The sequence below is a fragment of the Leguminivora glycinivorella genome, chromosome 17 (genome assembly GCF_023078275.1).
Source record: "Leguminivora glycinivorella isolate SPB_JAAS2020 chromosome 17, LegGlyc_1.1, whole genome shotgun sequence".
Classification (NCBI taxonomy): Eukaryota; Metazoa; Arthropoda; class Insecta; order Lepidoptera; family Tortricidae; genus Leguminivora; species Leguminivora glycinivorella.
In genome coordinates this window covers 18,132,872-18,152,052 of record NC_062987.1, presented here as the reverse complement: position 1 = coordinate 18,152,052, position 19,181 = coordinate 18,132,872, and the positions used below count along the sequence as shown (strand labels likewise).

The 19,181-nt window shown below is 37.4% G+C and overlaps 1 protein-coding gene across 1 annotated transcript in view; it reads left to right on the top strand.

Annotated features, from left to right (window-relative positions):
* The window catches only part of LOC125235622 (dopamine D2-like receptor), a 115,974-nt gene that overhangs the window by 68,754 nt on the left and 28,039 nt on the right, over window positions 1-19,181 (top strand). Inside the window, exons 4-5 of the mRNA XM_048142220.1 lie at window positions 3,416-3,668; window positions 18,351-18,538. Coding sequence (XP_047998177.1) covers window positions 3,416-3,668; window positions 18,351-18,538 — 441 coding nt within the window. The remainder of the gene's footprint in view (window positions 1-3,415; window positions 3,669-18,350; window positions 18,539-19,181) is intronic.

Below are 19,181 nucleotides of genomic sequence, written 5' to 3'. Positions count from 1 at the left end.
TATAAGCGACATGACTAGCATCGACAACCTCTATTAGCGAGAGTAGAGATGGGTCGTGGGTAAATACCCAATCTACCCACCCAGGTATTTACCCGGTAAATACCTATTTACCCGGTATTTACCCGTATCTACCCAAATTGATGGGTAGATTCATTTCATGTTGCACATGCTGATTTGTGTTAAAATGGAGATAAATACTAAGTTAGTGGTTGTAATTATTATACACAATTTAAAACGAAACTGTTCAGTCAAATATACAATAAAGTTTACAGAAGTTTTTATGTATATTTTTTAAAATAATTAAAAAAAATATGTTTTATGTGTGCTTTTTAGATTGCATTAAATAGTCGTATTTATACGATAACGATAAACTTCCTAATACTGGTTGGAGGGGGTTATGGTGGGGTTAGGGGGGGGGGTTTCATATTTCATGGAAACTATCATTAATATCGAAATGTATTGTATTTACGAACTAAAGTAGACACAATTTCCTACAAAAAAGTTTATATGCATTTTTGTCATAAAACATACTATGTATGAGTTATGAGCTTCAAAAAGAGACTTTTAAAATATTTTTTATTCACATATTTTTATTTACAATTTTAATTTATCAGACTTATAATTTATATTAAAAGCATTTGAAATTATTTCCGTATGTCAGAGAATGATATTACACGATTTTTATAGTTGGAGTGATACACTAAAATCACATTTTATCTAAGTTACTAAGAAGCAACCTATTTGTTCTCAATTTGAATAAACATTATATGTACAATTACAAAGACTGACTTAAATGAATATATTTTAGCCCAAACACCAATTTAAATCGTCAATATTTACCCGCGGGTAGGTAAATATCGGGTATTTACCCGGTAAATACCCACCGTCGGGTATTTACCTGGGTAGTTACCCATCTAAGCGAGAGCCTCTGTAAGTGAGAAAACGCTTCATTTGAACCTAGTTAAGTGGAAAACTGGATAAATGGAAAACCTAGATAAGCGAAACTAAACAGCCGGTCCCTTGCGATTCCACTTATACAGTTTCCACTGTATAATGAAACATTTGTATCTAAACCGAACATACGATACAATTCATATAAGTAGAATACCAATAGATATATTGTGATAATTATAAATATACTAGCTTTTACCCGCGGCTTTGCCCGCGTAATAAAAGTATTCATTAAGATTTTCATTTGGAGGTTTCTCTGTAGGTATATTTCTCTGCGATTATTTCGATTGCACATAATACTTTTGCTTGCAATGATTGTAGAAATATTACACATCGACCACAGCGTAGGTAATTCTATATACGCTGGGGAAACCTTTATAAACATCCCACATAGCCCGTATTTCGACACTATGATCGGTGGGTAAAAAGTACTTTTTTCTATTATCCCTTAATTTTTTTTACATTATGCTTATACTTATCGCAAACATAATCTTCAAGCAAGCAAACAACGATCGTCTTAGAGCGCATTGATTGTAAGAGACCGCCGACCGATTATCCGTATCCCTCTAACGATACCCATATTATCCGTATACGTATCCGTATCCGTATCCGTATCGCTATCGCTATCGCTATCGCTATCGCTATCGCTGTCGCTGTCGCTATCGCTATCGCTATCGCTATCGCTATCCCTATCGCTATCCCTATCCCTATCCCTATCCCTATCCCTATCCTTATCCTTATCCCTATCCCTATCCCTATCCCTATCCCTATCCCTATCCCTATCCCTATCCGTTATCAAGATGTTCAATGATTTCTTATCAAGTGCTAAAATATAAAGTTTCATGGTTTTATCTTTTAAAATTAAGAAATCCCATACAAACTTTCAACCTCTTTTTCAACCCCTTCATCCCTTTTTTTTTTTCGAAATAAAAAGTAGCCTATGTTCTGTCTCAGGGTCTAAAGATTGTCTGTTCCAAATTTCATCAAAGTCGGTTGCGTGGTTTAAGCGGGAAAGCGTAACAGACAGACAGACAGACAGACAGAGTTACTTTCGCATTTATAATATTAGTATGGAGTATGGATATGGATATTAGTATGGATATTATGTTCTCTGCTGCGTACCGTACGCACGTGCCTAATGTTAAACGTGCAACTAAAAAACTCAATAGACAATTAATCAAAATTTATAGTTTAAGTATCTTTAGCTAAACCTATTCTAATATTGATTGAAAATACAGAGGCACCTCCAGACGAAACACATTTGTATGCAAAAAGCAATTACACGTGTCTGGACTCTCCTTCATCGTGAGTTAGTGTTATTATACCTACCTGGAGATACTGAAAACAAATTAGTTCAGCTCCATTGCAATTTACATAGGTAACATACGTGCCCAATATGACTATGAATTGCATACAATACATTACCTAGGCTTAGAATAAATTTAAAAGTGGAAAATGTCTGCCTTGGGTGAGACTTGAACTCACGGCCTCTGGATAAATATTCCAGCGCTCTGCCAACTGAGCCACCAAGACTTCAACCAAGCCAGCGAAATTTTCCACTACTAAGGTCAATGGGACCCGTAGCGACATCTACCGTAAGAGTGTTAAACTTCTTAAACGGCAACCGGAGTTCCAAGTCATATTGGAAATTCACCAGTTACGATGCGCTAACCATGCTAAATTTTAACTTCTGATTAGCAGAAACGTCTGCAATCGATGCCACTAGGCTTAGAATAAATTTAAAAGTGGAAAAATGTCTGCCTTGGGTGAGACTTGAACTCACGGCCTCTGGAAAAAAATACATTACCTACTTGACGACTACATTAAAAGAATGGCATTCTGTTTAGTCCGTCAGTTAGATCGTCCAAAAATACTGAACACGTATTTTTCGCTTTTTCTAATTAATGAAAAAATACAAAGATATAGAGCATCAAAGTTCCGGAGTGGGGGCTTGTGACGTCACTTCTAAGTAAAAATTGTACCTAGACGTGACGTCACGCGAAACTTCAACGTACTGTACCGTCGTTGTTTTTCGTTTACCAGAAAAAAGAAAAAATACGTGTCTAATATTCTTTGATAATGTAATTGATGGACTAATTAGTTTTTTTTAGTCGTCTCGGTTATTCTCAAAAAAGAAAAAGTTTCTCAGGCTGATAAACTTATTCGTATCGTACACGCCTTTATTTATTAATATCTGCGTAATTAAATATTCGAATATCTGAAATAATGCTTGTCCAGATATTTCTGTTCTTGTAAGTGTGTGTGTAACTATACCTACGCGATATAATCCGTTTCGCTATTTTTAACCCCCGACGCAAAAACGGCGGGGTTTGTCTGTTTGTCTGTGTGTCTGTTTATCTGTATGTCCCGAACGGATGAACCGATTTGGATTTCAGAATTCTGGAAACTTTCCGTCGGCACATCGGTAATCCTATTTATTAATGACACATTTTCTTGTCCACAGATACATAGCAGTAACGCAACCAATCAAATACGCGAAACACAAAAGCAACGCCCGAGTGTGGACCATGATCTGCATAGCCTGGCTTGTCTCTTGCGGCATCGGCAGTCCCGTCGTGCTGGGCCTTAACAACTCGCCAGATCGCATAGAAAACCAGTGTCTGTTCAACAACACGGACTACGTCATATATTCGTCGCTTGGCAGTTTTTACCTGCCATGTGTTATTATGATGTTCCTGTATTATAATATATTTAAGGTAAGTCCGTTTAAACTTCATGTGAACAATTATTATGTGTATATTATTAGACTCTTAAGTGAATAGAGTGCCTCATAAGAGCACTGGACGATGCCGTAGCCGACTGGCATTTCTGCGACGCGAAACGAAAACGGAACGCCGCGAAAGGTATTTTGGCTCTGTCGCGCCAATACGCAAGAGCGATAGAGATAGATATCTACGAGCGTTTCGTTTCGTGAACGTTTATACCATTCGACTACGTACCCTGGGTAATCAATAATCAATAATCAATAATCATTTATTCATTTGCAAGAATGTAGTACACAAAACAAGTTCTTACAGTATACATTATGTCCCATAGTATTGGGTTGGTAAGAAAGTAATGAGCGATCGATTGAATTCCACATAAAATTTTTGAGAGAGTTCTAGAATCTTCTATGGTCGAAAGTATATAAAGGGCGAGTCGCACAGTTTCTCGTCAGTCATTCACTAGCTGTCGCCGAGCAGAAGAAAAAGGACGAATTAAAAGTGCATGTAAGGCATTGCTTACTATATGAATTTCAGTCTGGCCATTCAGCCGCTGAAGCAGTGCGTAATATATGTCAGCGTGTTGCTCCTGAAGTTGTGTCTGAGGCCACGGCGAAAGGATGGTTCCAGCGGTTTCGTAGTGGCGACTTTTCATTATCAGATCAACCTAAGTCTGGCCGACCGGTGAAGATTGATGTAGCCAAATTAAAAACCTTAATTGAAGGAGATCCGAGGCTAACGAGTCGTACTCTTGCTACCGAGTTAGGCTGCTCTCATGTCACCATAGAAACACATTTACACGAGTTGGGAAAAAACTACAAATACAGTGTTTGGATACCGCACGAACTTGATAGAGATCAACTAAACCGCCGTGCCGATATCTGCATACAACTTCTGTCTTTTCGCCGCACATTCAACTGGTTGGACCATCTTATCACTGGAGCTGAAAAATGGGTCTTATATATAAATCACACACGCAAACGTCAGTGGCTAGCTCCAAACGAAAAAGGAATAGAGGCACCAAAAACAGAGCCTCACCCGAAAAAAGTTATGCTGTCCGTTTGGTGGGATATTCATGGTATTATTCACTGGGAACTCCTACCAAGTGGAATGACTGTTACCGCATCAGTATACTGTAATCAGCTTAAAAATTTAAACCAAAAAATCTGTCAGAATCGTCCACGGCATGCTAAAGTTTTTTTCTTACACGACAATGCTCGCCCACACATTGCAAAAGTGACTCGGCTAAAGCTATTGGAGCTAGGTTGGAAAGTGATACCTCATCCACCGTACTCTCCAGACTTGGCACCTACGGATTACGCCTTGTTCAGATCGCTAAGCAATGCCTTGAATGAAAAAAAGTTCGATGATCAAGCCCATCTACGACAGTACATAGCTGAGTTTTTTGAATCTAAACCTAAGAACTTCTTCGCCGATGCTATTCATTCTTTACCAGAACGAGGGCGACAAGTAGTAGATAACGAAGGCCGTTATATTTTTGATAAATGATTAAAATAATAAATTAAATAAAAATTACAATATTGGTTATGATTCGCTCATTACTTTCTTACCAACCCAATACATTCTGCTTATCAAAGCATGCAAAGAAGGTGTGCTTAATCTAACTTAATAAATATACAAATATACAAGGTCCTAACAAGTAAAAGATTGTTACACTATTTATTACACACATGTCTAGATATTATCATGATTTCAGAATTTTAAATATTGCAAAATTAAGAATTATTATTTACTACACAAGTCAATTATTAATGTCTGGATATACTAATGTCAAATTTAGATTAAGATTGAAACATGATACAATATTAAATTAAATATTAAATAATTACATTGCGTTACAATTAAAATATTCCTTAAGGCTGTAGAAGCAATTTTGCTGAAGCCATTCTGTGACTTTCTTCTTAAAGACATGGAAACAGTGTTCTTTAAATTCAAACGGTAGATTATTATAAATTCTAATGCACATATAATATACATTTTTTTGGCTACATACTAGGCGATAAAAGGGTGCTGCGAGTTTATAAGTATACCTATAAGAACGATTTGAGACCTGAGATTGTAATTTAAATAATTGCAAGTTTTGTTTTACAAAAATACAGATTTCCTTATATATATGCAAGCTAGGGGCAAAATGTTTAATGTTTTGAAGTGTTGCCTGCAGCTTTCCCTATGTCCACCACTACAAATAGCGCGAACACATTTCTTTTGAGCTTTAAAAGCATCTTCAATTTCGGTTGAGTTACCCCAGATTATTAATCCATAGGTAAGGCTCGAATAGACATAACCGTAATATGCGGTGATAGCTGCTTTCTGCGAAACAATTTGTTTTAAGCGTCTTAATGCATAAACGAACCAGTGTAGTTTGTCACAAACGTATTTTACGTGAGATTTATATGTTAACACGTTTTCTAGCCTTAATCCGAGAAACGTTGTAGTGTCGACTTCTTCTATATTTTCTTGCATAAATTCAATGTCAACTGGAGACGGATTAGACTTGTGTGTTTTAAATTGGACAATTTTAGTCTTAGCTAAATTTAACTTAAGATTATTTTTAGATAGCCACTGATGGAGTTTCGCCAATGTAGTATTAATATTATCCTTAAGTGATTCACCTGGGTTGGCTTTAATTATTACCGACGTATCGTCAGCAAACAATATGTATTTGTCAGGTGAGACACTAGGCAGGTCGTTAACGTAAAGCAAAAAGAGAAGCGGACCAAGAACGCTTCCTTGAGGGACACCATTAACATTTTGTTGGTAAGAAGAGCCGTAAGTTTTTAATGTTAATTTTTTTCCACTACCGGTCATACTTGGGATTTCTACACGCTGACTTCTATTACTGAGATAGCTTAATATCCAATCATGAGCCTTACCCCTTATTCCGTATCTATCTCTATCGCTCTTGCGTATTGGCGCGACAGAGCCAGATTATCTTTCGCGGCGTTTCGTTTTCGTTTCGCGTCGCAGAAATGCCATTCGGCTACGGCACCTGGGCCTTACCAACTCACCCGATAGAAGACAGGGCCATTGACTGTTTAACAATTGGCTCATAACGGCATCATCGCCACCAAAAAAGCCGTTTTTTGCAAGTAAATAATAGGCAGTTGTTTTTTATGATATAAATTCTGAAACTAGGCGAAATCCGCCAAATTTTATACGAAATTTTAGTCATGAAATGTAAGCCGCTTGAAATGTGATCAGGCAGGCAAGTATGGTCGGGCGATAAATGATAAAACATATGGCCGTTCCTATCGCTCTATTTGTAAGTGTGATAGGGACGGCCAGATGTTTTATCACTTATCGCGCGACCATACTTGCATGCCAGGAATACGCTGTTAAAATGATTCCGTTTCTTCGTATCCTGCCGTATACACTATACAATACAGTGTATATACAAAAAGTTTTGGTATGGCTACGTCGCAAACTTTAACTATCGATAAAAAACCATTTTATTTGACCTCTGATTGCTATTCGACCATTTGATTTTGAACTAGATTAAAAGTAAATTGTATAACATGCAAAAACAAAACAGTCATTATAAGTTCTCGTCCTAACAATATACTGATAATTTCAGATCAACAGCGATAAAATTTTTTCGATTTTGAATGAGAGCAGCAGCGTATTACGTGCATCCATTTGACATCTGCAAGACGCGGAACTAATTGACACTTAAAATGCTGAAAATGGGAATGCTGTAAACTGTTCGAAACGTCGGGTTTAATTTTTCCAAAAAGGCACAAAAGGAACCCTTATTTTATACTACGTCAATGGCAAACAAACATACGGTCCGCCTGATGGAAAGCGGTCACCGTAGCCTATGGACCCCTGCAACTCAAGTGGTGTCACATGCGCGTAGCCAACCCATTAGAAACTTGTACACTCCCCTTTGCTGCGTTAAGTATAAGTACACAGCAAAAAGGAATGTACAATTTCCAATGAGGGTTCGGGCTGCCGACGACTCAAAGGACAATAGATGGAGCAAATCAGTTCCGTAGGTCCTTCCGCCGCCAGCACACCGCACCCTCGTTGAACTCTGGCAGCCTTACTCACCGGCAGGAACACAACATTATGAGTAGGGTCTAATGCTATTTGGCTGCGGTCTTCTGTAAGGCGGAGGTAGTTCCCCAGTTGGGCTCTGCTCTAGATTCGAGCGAGATGATATCCGCTGTGCTGTGCCCTACCACACAAAGCGGAATATCATTCGCTATGCCCTACCTCCTTTAAATATGCGGTAATAACAAAAATATTAGGGATGTACCGACTAGTCGCCAACTAGTCGGGAAAGCCGACTATCCGGCCACATTTGTAGTCGGCGATTAGTCGGCGACTAGTCGGCAAAAAAGGCCGATTAGTCGGCACATTATAAGTGATAGAAAAACAGTAGGTACAAACATAAATTAACAGCTGATATTGTTGTATTATGATTATTATGAACCTATTTGTTATGTTGTTAGTCAAAAGAACAACTGCGGTAATCACAGAAAGAAATGTCCTACCAAGGACTATCGGTTTCATAGGCAGGATTCCTACCCACTTAAGCCAAACCGTTTGTTAAAAATGGAAATTGTATATCAATATTCTCATTGACCTTTGAACCTTTAAAAATAATGAAAATCGCCAACACAAATGTCATTTTAACTAACCCCGCCTTTACATGTCGAGAGCGCTATATCGACTTAATACGTGAGTAACCCGCTTAAAATATTTTTATTAAAATATTTTTTTTTAAATACAAATGTCATTCAAAAATTTTGATAAATTACTCGAAAATTATGTTCTGGCCGACTAGCCGACTAGTCGGCCGACTAATCGGCCACCCAAGCGCCGACTAGTCGGTAGTCGGCCTAGTCGGCCAAATCAATAGTCGGTACATCCCTAAAAAATATACTTACACTGTGTAGGTAAAAGTTACTTGTCAACTCATGATATCCCTATAAATAGGTCCTGTCCAGTAAACAACAGGTGAGAATAACACGTGCAGATATAAATAGAAAGGGTTTAGATTCCATATTTAGAAACATCACTTTCATGTTCAATACAGTCGACTTGGTAAAAGGATAAAAGGATGGGCTCAACAAAGGTTTCCTATGGTGACGCAATAATTCCACCATCCCTTTTCAATTTCTCTGCTAACGTATCAATTTTCATACTAACGACTTCTGAGATTGATAAATCAATCCATATGTATTACATTGTTAGTAGGTTTTGCTATTTTGTGTTTTTATAATAAGAATTTCAATATTAGTAACATACACGATTGGTGTGTGTTAAGTCTCTAATTGAGTCCTAAGTCCGTTTTCACATTATCCGATCCGATATCGGATGTCGGAAGAATTTCAAAGGTAAAAATCAAAGATGGCGGCTTAAATATATGGGATATTTAATCTAAAATCAGTTATGTTTAACATCATATGATATTCGTTTGATCGTAGATCATGTCTTCCCTGAGAAATAATTGTTAAATTCAGTAGTGGAAACTGTTTTTGGCCTAAGTATATCTAAATTGTAATTCTTTTATATGTGTTATTTTCGCTGTTTGTTTCCCATTATCAATAAAAAAATAAAAAATAAAATAAAATAAAAAATATACTACATCCGATATTGGATCGGATAATGTGAAATCGCACTAAGACTAAGTATTCAAATACATATTTGTAATGATGATACAATAAAGGTTGAACACGCCAAAACTGAGGCATATAAATTCATTTGCTGCTTCGTTATAATTAAAGGTATAGAATTTTTTTTGATGCCAAATAAATCGTAAAAAAGTATAGTTTTTAAATATATCAGTTACTTTTGTGAAAGATTTATATATGTAGCGATATCGAATAGGCAACTGAAACAACGTGAACTTATTTTGCACGAAAACACAAAAAATCCAAAACTCAGCTACAGGGATGTGGGTAAAAGAATAAAATTCCCACAATCCACTGTTTGTTGCGTATTGAAAAGGTTCCGGGAACGCCTAACTTTAAAACGAAAGCCAGGAATTAGTGGGTTGCAGGGTATAAATTATAAAAAAAAGAAGGAACGTATCTTAAGGATATTTGCTTCAAATTGTATGATGTTACCTCGTGACGTGGCTAAAAAGTAAAGATGTCCCAATTGTATGTTCAAAAGGTGAAACGTAGAGCAGGGCTAAGAAGTTTTAAAGCACAGAACGGCACCATATCGGAATATAAGACAGAAATCAGCAGCAGAAACTCGATTGAGAAACTATACGAAAATTTATTAACAAAATTTGACTGCGTTCTGATGGATGGTGAAACTTACATAAAATCCGATTTCTAAGAAATCCCTGGCCAAGAGTTTTATACTAGCAAAAGTAGCACAGAGGCTCCCAAAGACTGTCAAATAAAAAAAGATCTAAGTTTCCAAAAAAAAACCTACTTTGACAGGCAATTAGCAGTTGCGGGAAAAGAAGCAGCTCTTTTGTCACTACCGGAACAATAAAGGGCAGCATCTATCAAAAAGAGTGCTTACAAAAGCGATTACTTCCGTTTATTAAGAAACACCACTCCTGACCTTTATTTTGGCCAGACCTTGCCAGATGTTACTACGCGAAACCTGTCATGGAGTGGTACAAAGCAAATGGTGTAGCCGTGGTACCGAAATATAGCTATCCACTAAATTGCCTAGAACTCCGGCCTATCGAGGAATATTGGAGTATAATTAAAGGGTTTCTTAAAAAGAGAGGCGGGGAGGTTAATTTCGCGGAGGAGCGGCGAAAACTGTGGACCTGGCGACAAAGAGGTATCCTGACGTGATGGTGCAAACTCTTATAAGTCGTGTTCGAAGAAAAGTACGATCGAGGGCTTATTCGTCGAGAAACCTTGACTAATTATGGTTTGCATTTAAAATACATTAAATTTGCTCATATTTAAATCAAAATTTTTGGCGTGTTCAACCTTTAGTTATTCACTTGATATTAAAGTATAATTTTAAGAATTTTTGACTTATTGTTTTCGATATTGATTATTGACTTATTGTTGTTGCCTGTGTGGTGACGGGTTAAGAATTTTACCACCCCCTTTCTTCCCGTGGGTGTCGTAGAAGGCGACTATGGGATATGGGTTAAATTGTGGTGTAGCGAGAGGCTGGCAACCTGTCACTGCAATGCCATAGTTTCGTTTTCTTTCAACCCCTTATTTGCCAAGAGTGGCCCTGAAACTTTAGTAGTTTCATGTGCTCTGCCTATCCCTTTATGGGATACAGGCGTGATTGTATGTATGTATGTTTTCCATATATAACCAGTAAGTATGATAGACCGCTACTGTAGGTACCTATTGTACATGTTTAAGAAATTCTTTACTTCGTTGCTTGAACAAAATCGTCCAAAAAGCTTCCATACCTGAAGTATTTTTTCATTTATTTATTGATTTAATAGGAATATTTTTTATAAAATTGTACCTTAGCATATTGAGATATTCCTGATATTTTCAAGTACAGTCCGTCAGAGTTTACCAGGGGCCACAGGGAAGTGTTTATCAATTTAATCCCACCTCAAACTCAAAACAACCCGCACCTGACTTGGACAGTTGCCCTCGTCATATTAATGCCACACTGTATAGTCTGGGAACAGTACTGCAATTTTAAATTGGGTCAAACTGCCCAGCCGACTAAGCCTAAATGACAATCGTCTACGCTAGACTCCGATCAAATGGCAGTCTGGTTCTGTCGCGCCATACGAAAGAGCGATAGACATAGACAAATTTTTATACAGATTGATTGAGTCCCACGGTAAGCACATGAAGGCTTGTGATGTGGGACTTGTGGATACCCAGACAACGATACATTTGCGCACTGCGCGCCACGTCGCGCATTTTTAGCTGAACTAATTTCTTTTACTGGCAAGGATTACTATTTGACACCCGTCGTCCAAAGTCGTCGAATGACAGTGATGTAAACAAAAAGTAAATATTTTAAATTTCTAATGATTTCATCGCAATTTTGCACAAAATAATATTAATAAAAGTGAAAATTAGTATATGCTAAACGTGATAATTTACTAACAACAAAAAAGGATGAAGGATTTCACAGCATTTCTATAAGAATATTCTGAAATCGGTTGTTGACATGTCCGGTACTGACAGTTTATAGTGCGGTTCTCCTGTATTGATTAATTGGTTTCGATTTAATCTAATATATTTTTTGTTTTTATTTAAGTTGTCTGTAGCTCTGCCATGAAAAATAAATATAAAAAATAAAGAGGCCGTTCCATAATTGTAACCGTACAAAAGAAGGTCCCACGCAAAAAGAAAATAAACATCGACGACTTCGATTAAGGCACAAGATTCATGGATTTTAGGCTGTGCGGAAAGAAGTAAGTAAGTAGTCGAGTCTTAAAACCTTGCTTATTAAATTTTGATTCTCCAAAACTCTGTTTTAATTTTCTACAAATATTAACGAGTAACCAGTACACGCTGTCCCCATTAGCCCATACAACCATTTCAGTCGCAAAATCTTCAAATCAGTAACTAACTGTCAAATGTGACATAACGCGTGGTAACGGCGTGCAAACAATGCGACCGTATTGATACAATAACAAAATGTAGTCGTCGTGTGCACTCGTTACGGTAACAAAATGTGTACGAATTTGTGGCTGTCAATGTCACTGTCAGAATGACTTTTAACGACACTTTATTAGTCGACGTTTGCACACGTAACGGTAACAACATGTGGACGAATTTGTGGCTGTCATTGTCACTGTCAGAACGGTTTCTGACAGTGACATTGACAGAATTTGTACACACATGTGTAGGTCTGATTACCGAACTGCTCCTAAACCACTGTATCCGCAAATGACAATCTGAAATACGAAAGTTTCTCAAACTGTCTTGTGAAGTTGTGGACTGGTTGCTTTGAATCATTTAAATATGAGCGAATTAAATAATAATAAACGACGACGACCATTTAAGCACTCTTCGACATTTTATAGAAATGTGGGAAAGTTAAGAAAAGTGCAGAATGATAATACAAATAGATAAGCACTTTATAGTCACTTAATGTATTAAATATATAATTTTTTATTCTTATTGATAAAAATGAAGTGTAGTGTTGCTTTACACAATAAAAGTAGGAATCAAATGAAATAGAGTATTTACTGTGATATTAATAGAATTTCTGTTGCGCAATGATAGTTTTTTCAGTACAGATGCTGCTTTTTTAACGCAGTAGTGCGAGCAAATCAAGCAATGATTCATTTCTTGTCTGGTCGAAACTCTTAGCTTAGATTTAGGGACTGAAAATCGTCGTACGATACACGTGCGAAAAGGACATTCACAACTCGTGTCGATTTAAAACACTCCCTTCGTTCGTGTATTAATTTTTTGCTACTCGTATCGATTTTCCTCTTTTCCGCACTCGTATCTACAAGTATTTTGTTTGGGTTACAAAAAAAACACATTATTTACTCTACTACGTTTTATTTATGTCTCTTTAACATTACAAATTTGTAGACACTTATCTATACAAAAATCTTGACAAAAGAAGTACAGATCGCTGAAATTAATGTTGATAGTAATATTAATGAAGACTACTTCAACAAGTGTCAATTGTGAAATGCCGCACAATACTAGTTGCTCTATAGAAGACCATAATAATATGATCCCCGATCCTTTACAACCCAGCAGCTCGGTACGCACGTTACAATTTTTTTTTAATCTTCTTTAGTGAGGGCAACTGAGTACGACGGCATATTTAATTGTTTATAAAGTTTGAGGATACCTGAAAAAAATGAATACAAGAAGCCATTCTGCTTTCGGTCACGCGTGTACGCTGCGACCATTTTGCGACCGTTTGTTGACCGTTTGGTGACCGTTTGGCGACTGTTTTTTACATGGAATATTACCGTCTTAATCCATATTTTAACAACTTTATTGGTTTTCTAGGCATTATTTTTATTATTTCAGTATAGTATATGCACCAGAGCACTAAAACTTCACCAATCAATATACATAACACGCAAACACCGAGTAGTCAATAATATTATTACTGGTTAAACTGAGGTAAATTGATGGCGCGTTGATAAATTTAGACTTATTTTATGAAATCACTCGAGCAATTTAATTGGTCATGGTAATTAGCCCACATTATATTACAAATGCAAACAATATTTATCTTTAACAAATTCTTACGCCATTACATTTTAATGTCAAATGATTTTATTTCTTTTTTACTTTGACGTCTCTGACAGTCGCCATTTGAAAAGAATGAAATGAACGAATGATTTTGGGAAAGTAGTCGCCAAACGGTAACAATGTGTGCACGCGTAGTGCACACTTCTGTCACTTCTGTGACCATTTGTGCCTGTTACCAATCGTCCCCATTTGGGTCGCCGCGACTAAACGTCGACCGTACTGCGACTAAGCATTGAGACCCGAAGACCTGTGTGTACACAAAATAGGAGGATTTGCGTAGGAACGGCGACCGATTATGGTTATATGGGAGGTACTTATAACGTCCGCACATTATGAAGTTTATAGCGACACTCTTTCAGGGTCAAATAAAATCTTGTCAGGCATTACCACAGTATAATAAAGTGTACTTACTAAGGTACTTTACAGAAGATTTAAAAATCAACTTGCCGTACTGTTCCAAATGATATACTACCACCATCATCCTTCTGTTCCACGCATGTCACGTAGCAGCCGTCACTTTTGACGTGCCCGTCCCGTGCACCCCTTATACCGTAACTCCAAGCAACAAGGCCCACATTCCCTCTACGTGTGATGTAATAGGCCCGACGTGCATTTGTGAGGGCTGTCATCACGTCGGTCACAAGTATGTGAGGTGATAGTCTTAGGAAATCTGAGGGTACCTGGTAAAAGGGTATGTGGTTTAGATATTAGACATGCGCAAAATGTGTCACCAAAAAAAGAGTGATATGTATGTTTCCCAGTTTCCCACACAATGAAGTACTTCACTCTTTCAGTTCATGTGACGCTGTTGAGTACAGCCTGGCACAAAATATTAAAAAATAATGGGGGCGCCACCGGTAATGAAAAACGGTTTGCATGTGGTAAATGTCTGTGTTAAAGATTTTGACACTTTTCTAAGAGACAGTTAAAAAAATAGTTCCATTAATATTCTTTACTGACAAGCTGTAACGTACCTATTCTAAAACATTTCATGATACTTGCTCTGATTTAAGGGGCTGACAACACCCAACTGCGCAAAATTGATGTTACTTGCGCAGTTTTTTAAGACAAAATATTAGTTTTAGTAAGGCAAATAAATTATATGTTATTATTCATTATATTTCAACGAACATAGCCGTACTCGATATACGATTTAACGAAAACGGCTCGATAGAAAAAAATTGCAAAGACTGATCTCGAGTTCGTCATTTAACATTTCTATGTCGTTCAATTATTCACTTAGTTGTCTTTAATTAAAATTACAATAACAAAAATGTACATAATATCTAAAACACTGACCAAACACAAAAAATTAAATACAAAAAATATAAATCAATACTTTACAAAAGATTGAAAAATCAACTTGCCGTACTATTCTAAACGTTATACTCATCATCCTACTTGCGTTATACCGGGAATTTCCACGGCTCATGGGAACCTAAGGTCCGCTTTGACAACAAATCCCAAGATTTGGGTAGGTACTACTTTTACGAAAGCGAATGCCATATGACCTTCCAACCCACTTCCAGCCCGAAGGATAACTAAACCTTATTGGGGTTAGTCCGGTTTCCTCACGATCTTTTCCTTCACCGAAAAGCGACTTAAGCAACAAACAAATATCAAATGAGTCAAATGACATACGAGCCGGAGTTCGAACCTGCGACCTCCGGATTGAAAGTCGCACGCTCTTACCGCCAACTATTGTCCAGAAGGTGCTGTTATTCTGATGTATACCTCATACTGATATAAACATATCTTGGGAAGACACACTGAGAGAAATTTGCATTGTGAATTTAACAAGTTCGACTTGTTGCGGTTTATCCGTTTGAATCAGCCAAACATATGTTTAAAACAATATGTGTCAGGTTGTTTTTATAAAATCGACTTGTTGATTCAAATATATTGCCGATTCAAATGACAAGTAGCTTGTTGTTTGAACCAAAGAGCACGTAGGCGCTATTTTAACCAAAAAACTTGTTAAACGAACATGAAAACTGGTTGTATTTTCTCTCAGTGCATTTTGTAAAATAATTCTAAAAATGTGATGCCTCCGTATTTTTTTTAAATCAGTCTCATGCTTTCAAATCGAAATCCGGCTGGCGTGACTTCCGTTGTATCAAACGAATGTTATGATATAAACGTCAGAAAAATATATTGAAAGAGTATTTTTGTACCGTGTTATTTATTCGGGCAAATATGAAAGCAAAAAAACACCGCCAGTGCAGTGTTTAAAAAAACCGGCCAAGAGCGTGTCGGGCCACGCTCAGTGTAGGGTTCCGTAGTTTTCCGTAATTTTCTCAAAAACTACTGAACCTATCAGGTTCAAAACAATTTTCCTAGAAAGTCTTTATGAAGTTCTACTTTTGAGATTTTTTTCATATTTTTTAAACGTATGGTTCAAAAGTTAGAGGGGGGGGACGCACTTTTTTTTCCTTTAGGAGCGATTATTTCCGAAAATATTAATATTATCAAAGAACGATCTTAGTAAACCCTTATTCATTTTTAAATACCTATCCAAAAATATATCACACGTTGGGATTGGAATGAAAAAAAAAATAGCCCCCACTTTACATGTAGGGGGGTACCCTAATAAAACAATTTTTTCCATTTTTTATTTTTGCACTTTGTTGGCGTGATTGATATACATATTGGTACCAAATTTCAGCTTTCTAGTGCTAACGGTTACTGAGATTATCCGCGGACGGACGGACGGACGGACGGACAGACAGACATGGCGAAACTATAAGGGTTCCTAGTTGACTACGGAACCCTAAAAAGTGAAGTGAAGCTTTGGATTTCATCATGCCATGTTCTCATGTTTAACATGTCTTTCTACTTAGGTACTTATTCTATTCTACATTCGCTATATAACCATATACATAGTTTATTCGTCGGGCCAAGTCGGGCCAAATATAAATGTAAAATGTTATACGATTAAGTCTCGTGTTAATTTTATTATAATACTTAGGTACACTGAAATAAATGTCATATACAAAGAAAAAATGACCAGGCAGGCAATTATGGTCGCGCGATAAGTGATAAAATAGCAGGCCGTCCCTATCGCACTATTTGTAAGTGCGATAGGGACGGCCTGATATTTTATCGTCTATCGCGCGACCATGCTTCCCGTGCAAGGCCTCCTTTTTTTTTCTTTGTATATGACATTTATTTCAGTTTATAGTTAAAATAGTAGTGTGTCTACTAAAAATACAAATTAAATTATTTTCTATGAGTATAATTTAATTTGTTCTAAGAATACTTAGGTACGATAGATATCTAAAGACAAACAACTTCTACTTTCCATCTAGTCAAATCAGCTTCTTTTTTTAAGAACTGTCAAAACGAATTTGAACGACTTGCTAATATGGAATTAATATTAAGTCGAGTCGAGTGACGTCACGGTAACCTGACTTATTAAATAGATATTGGATTTAAAAATAACTTCTGTCTATATTTTTTTTATATTAAATATTTAATGCTTTTCGTGCATGGTATAAAATATTATCTTTTAAGTTCAGTCAAGTTTCCTATTATTAGTTACTAATTTAGGTTTATAACCATTTATTAATAACGCCATTAGACTATTTTAATATGTACTTAGGCATACAAACTCAAAATAAACTATGGTAGAGCCGTTAATTTTCAATGATGATCTCTAGACTTTCTTCACGTTCAAAGAGCCAGACGAAAACTCTTTGTCTAGACTCTAACTTATAACAATGTAGATTCTTGTGAATCCTATCGTTTTCGGTTGAAATAACTTTTAGCGTCTAAAACTAAAATCATGTTTCAAACGCAGAATTTCAAAGTCAAAACAATATTTCAAAATGTAGGTTGAAATAATAATTGAACCCACGGATCAAATTTCTAAAATACTAAACATCTAAAATAGTAAAAGTTAGTACATAGGCCCATCACCAATAGGAAAAGCCACCAAACACATCTTCCAACGCTGCCAACTCCACTCATATCCTGGGCCTGCTGAAGATCCTGAACTTGGTTGCCTGGCTTAGCAACCTGGCTACACTCTGATAGCTCTTAAATATAATTTGGCGTACGATTTAAAAATTCACCCACATATGAACCCAATCCCACAGTCGACTACTACGATACCCACGAAAGGGGTGCTGAAGCTCTTAGCCTGTCACCATAAAGCACGGACTAGAGCAGGGTTCACCATTCGGACCGCCGACCTACCTAAACTGCGTCCGAAACGAACCTATGTCGTCTTATTGTTACAATCAGGCGGGTAGGTCAGGCCGTCCTTTTCGCACTATTTGTAAGATGCACCGATGTGACAAAGCTTATCAAACTAGTGTGCTATGCCCGCAGGACCACAGATGAAACTAATTGGTGACCCCTAGTCTTTCTATGTTTACTGCACCTATTAGGCTCTTATTGATCTCTGTTTGGCCCATCTGTTAGAGAATGCCTTCTGGCATTAAGTCCGCCTTTTGTACAACCTTTTACTGTGCTGTAAAATATCCGTCCCAACAGTTTGTTTTGTGTCCAGGCAATACGCCAGCGAGCGAAGAAGCAGCGATCAGCCAAAAGCACATCATCTGGGATAGCATCAGCTTCTAGTGGCACAGCGGCCGTAGTCATCGAAAACTTGGCGCAAACGCCAAGGTTACAGAGCACAGAACCTCCCACTAACACTGCTTCCGCGTCGGGCAGTAATGAAGATGAGGAGGACGACAAGTGAGTCTATCTCTCTCTCTCTTTCTTAGAGTAGACGTGGTTATTGAAAACTTGGCGCAAACGCCAAGGTTACAGAGCACGGAACCTCCCACTAATACTGTTTCCGCGTCGGGCAGTAATGAAGATGAGGAGGACGACAAGTGAGTCTATCTCTCTCTCCATTTCTTAGAGTAGACGTAGTTATTGAAAACTTGGCGCAAACGCCAAGGTTACAGACTTACAGAGCACAGAACCTCCCACTAATAGTAAACACTGCGTCGGCGTCGGGCAGTAATGAAGATAAGGAGGACACAAGTGAGTATACACTGTCTCTCTTTCTCTCCTAAGATAGTGGATCTTAGTAGCTGTAAGACCAAGTGAGTCAACCTATCAATCACTTGCCCTTATCCCAGTCACTTGGGGTCGGCGCAGCATGTCTTCCTCTTCCATTTATCTCCATCAGCCGTCATCTCATCATTAACTTGCTTTCGTTTCATGACGTATCTCATGTTCACCTTTCCCTCGATTTTCCTCTCCCGTTACTTCCTTCCACATTCATCTGTAATAACTTTTTCGTCACATGACTTTCATCCCTTTACATAACATGTACCAAAAACTCCGTATAGACGGATAAGGTCTAAGAAAAAAACGTACCTCAAAGCCA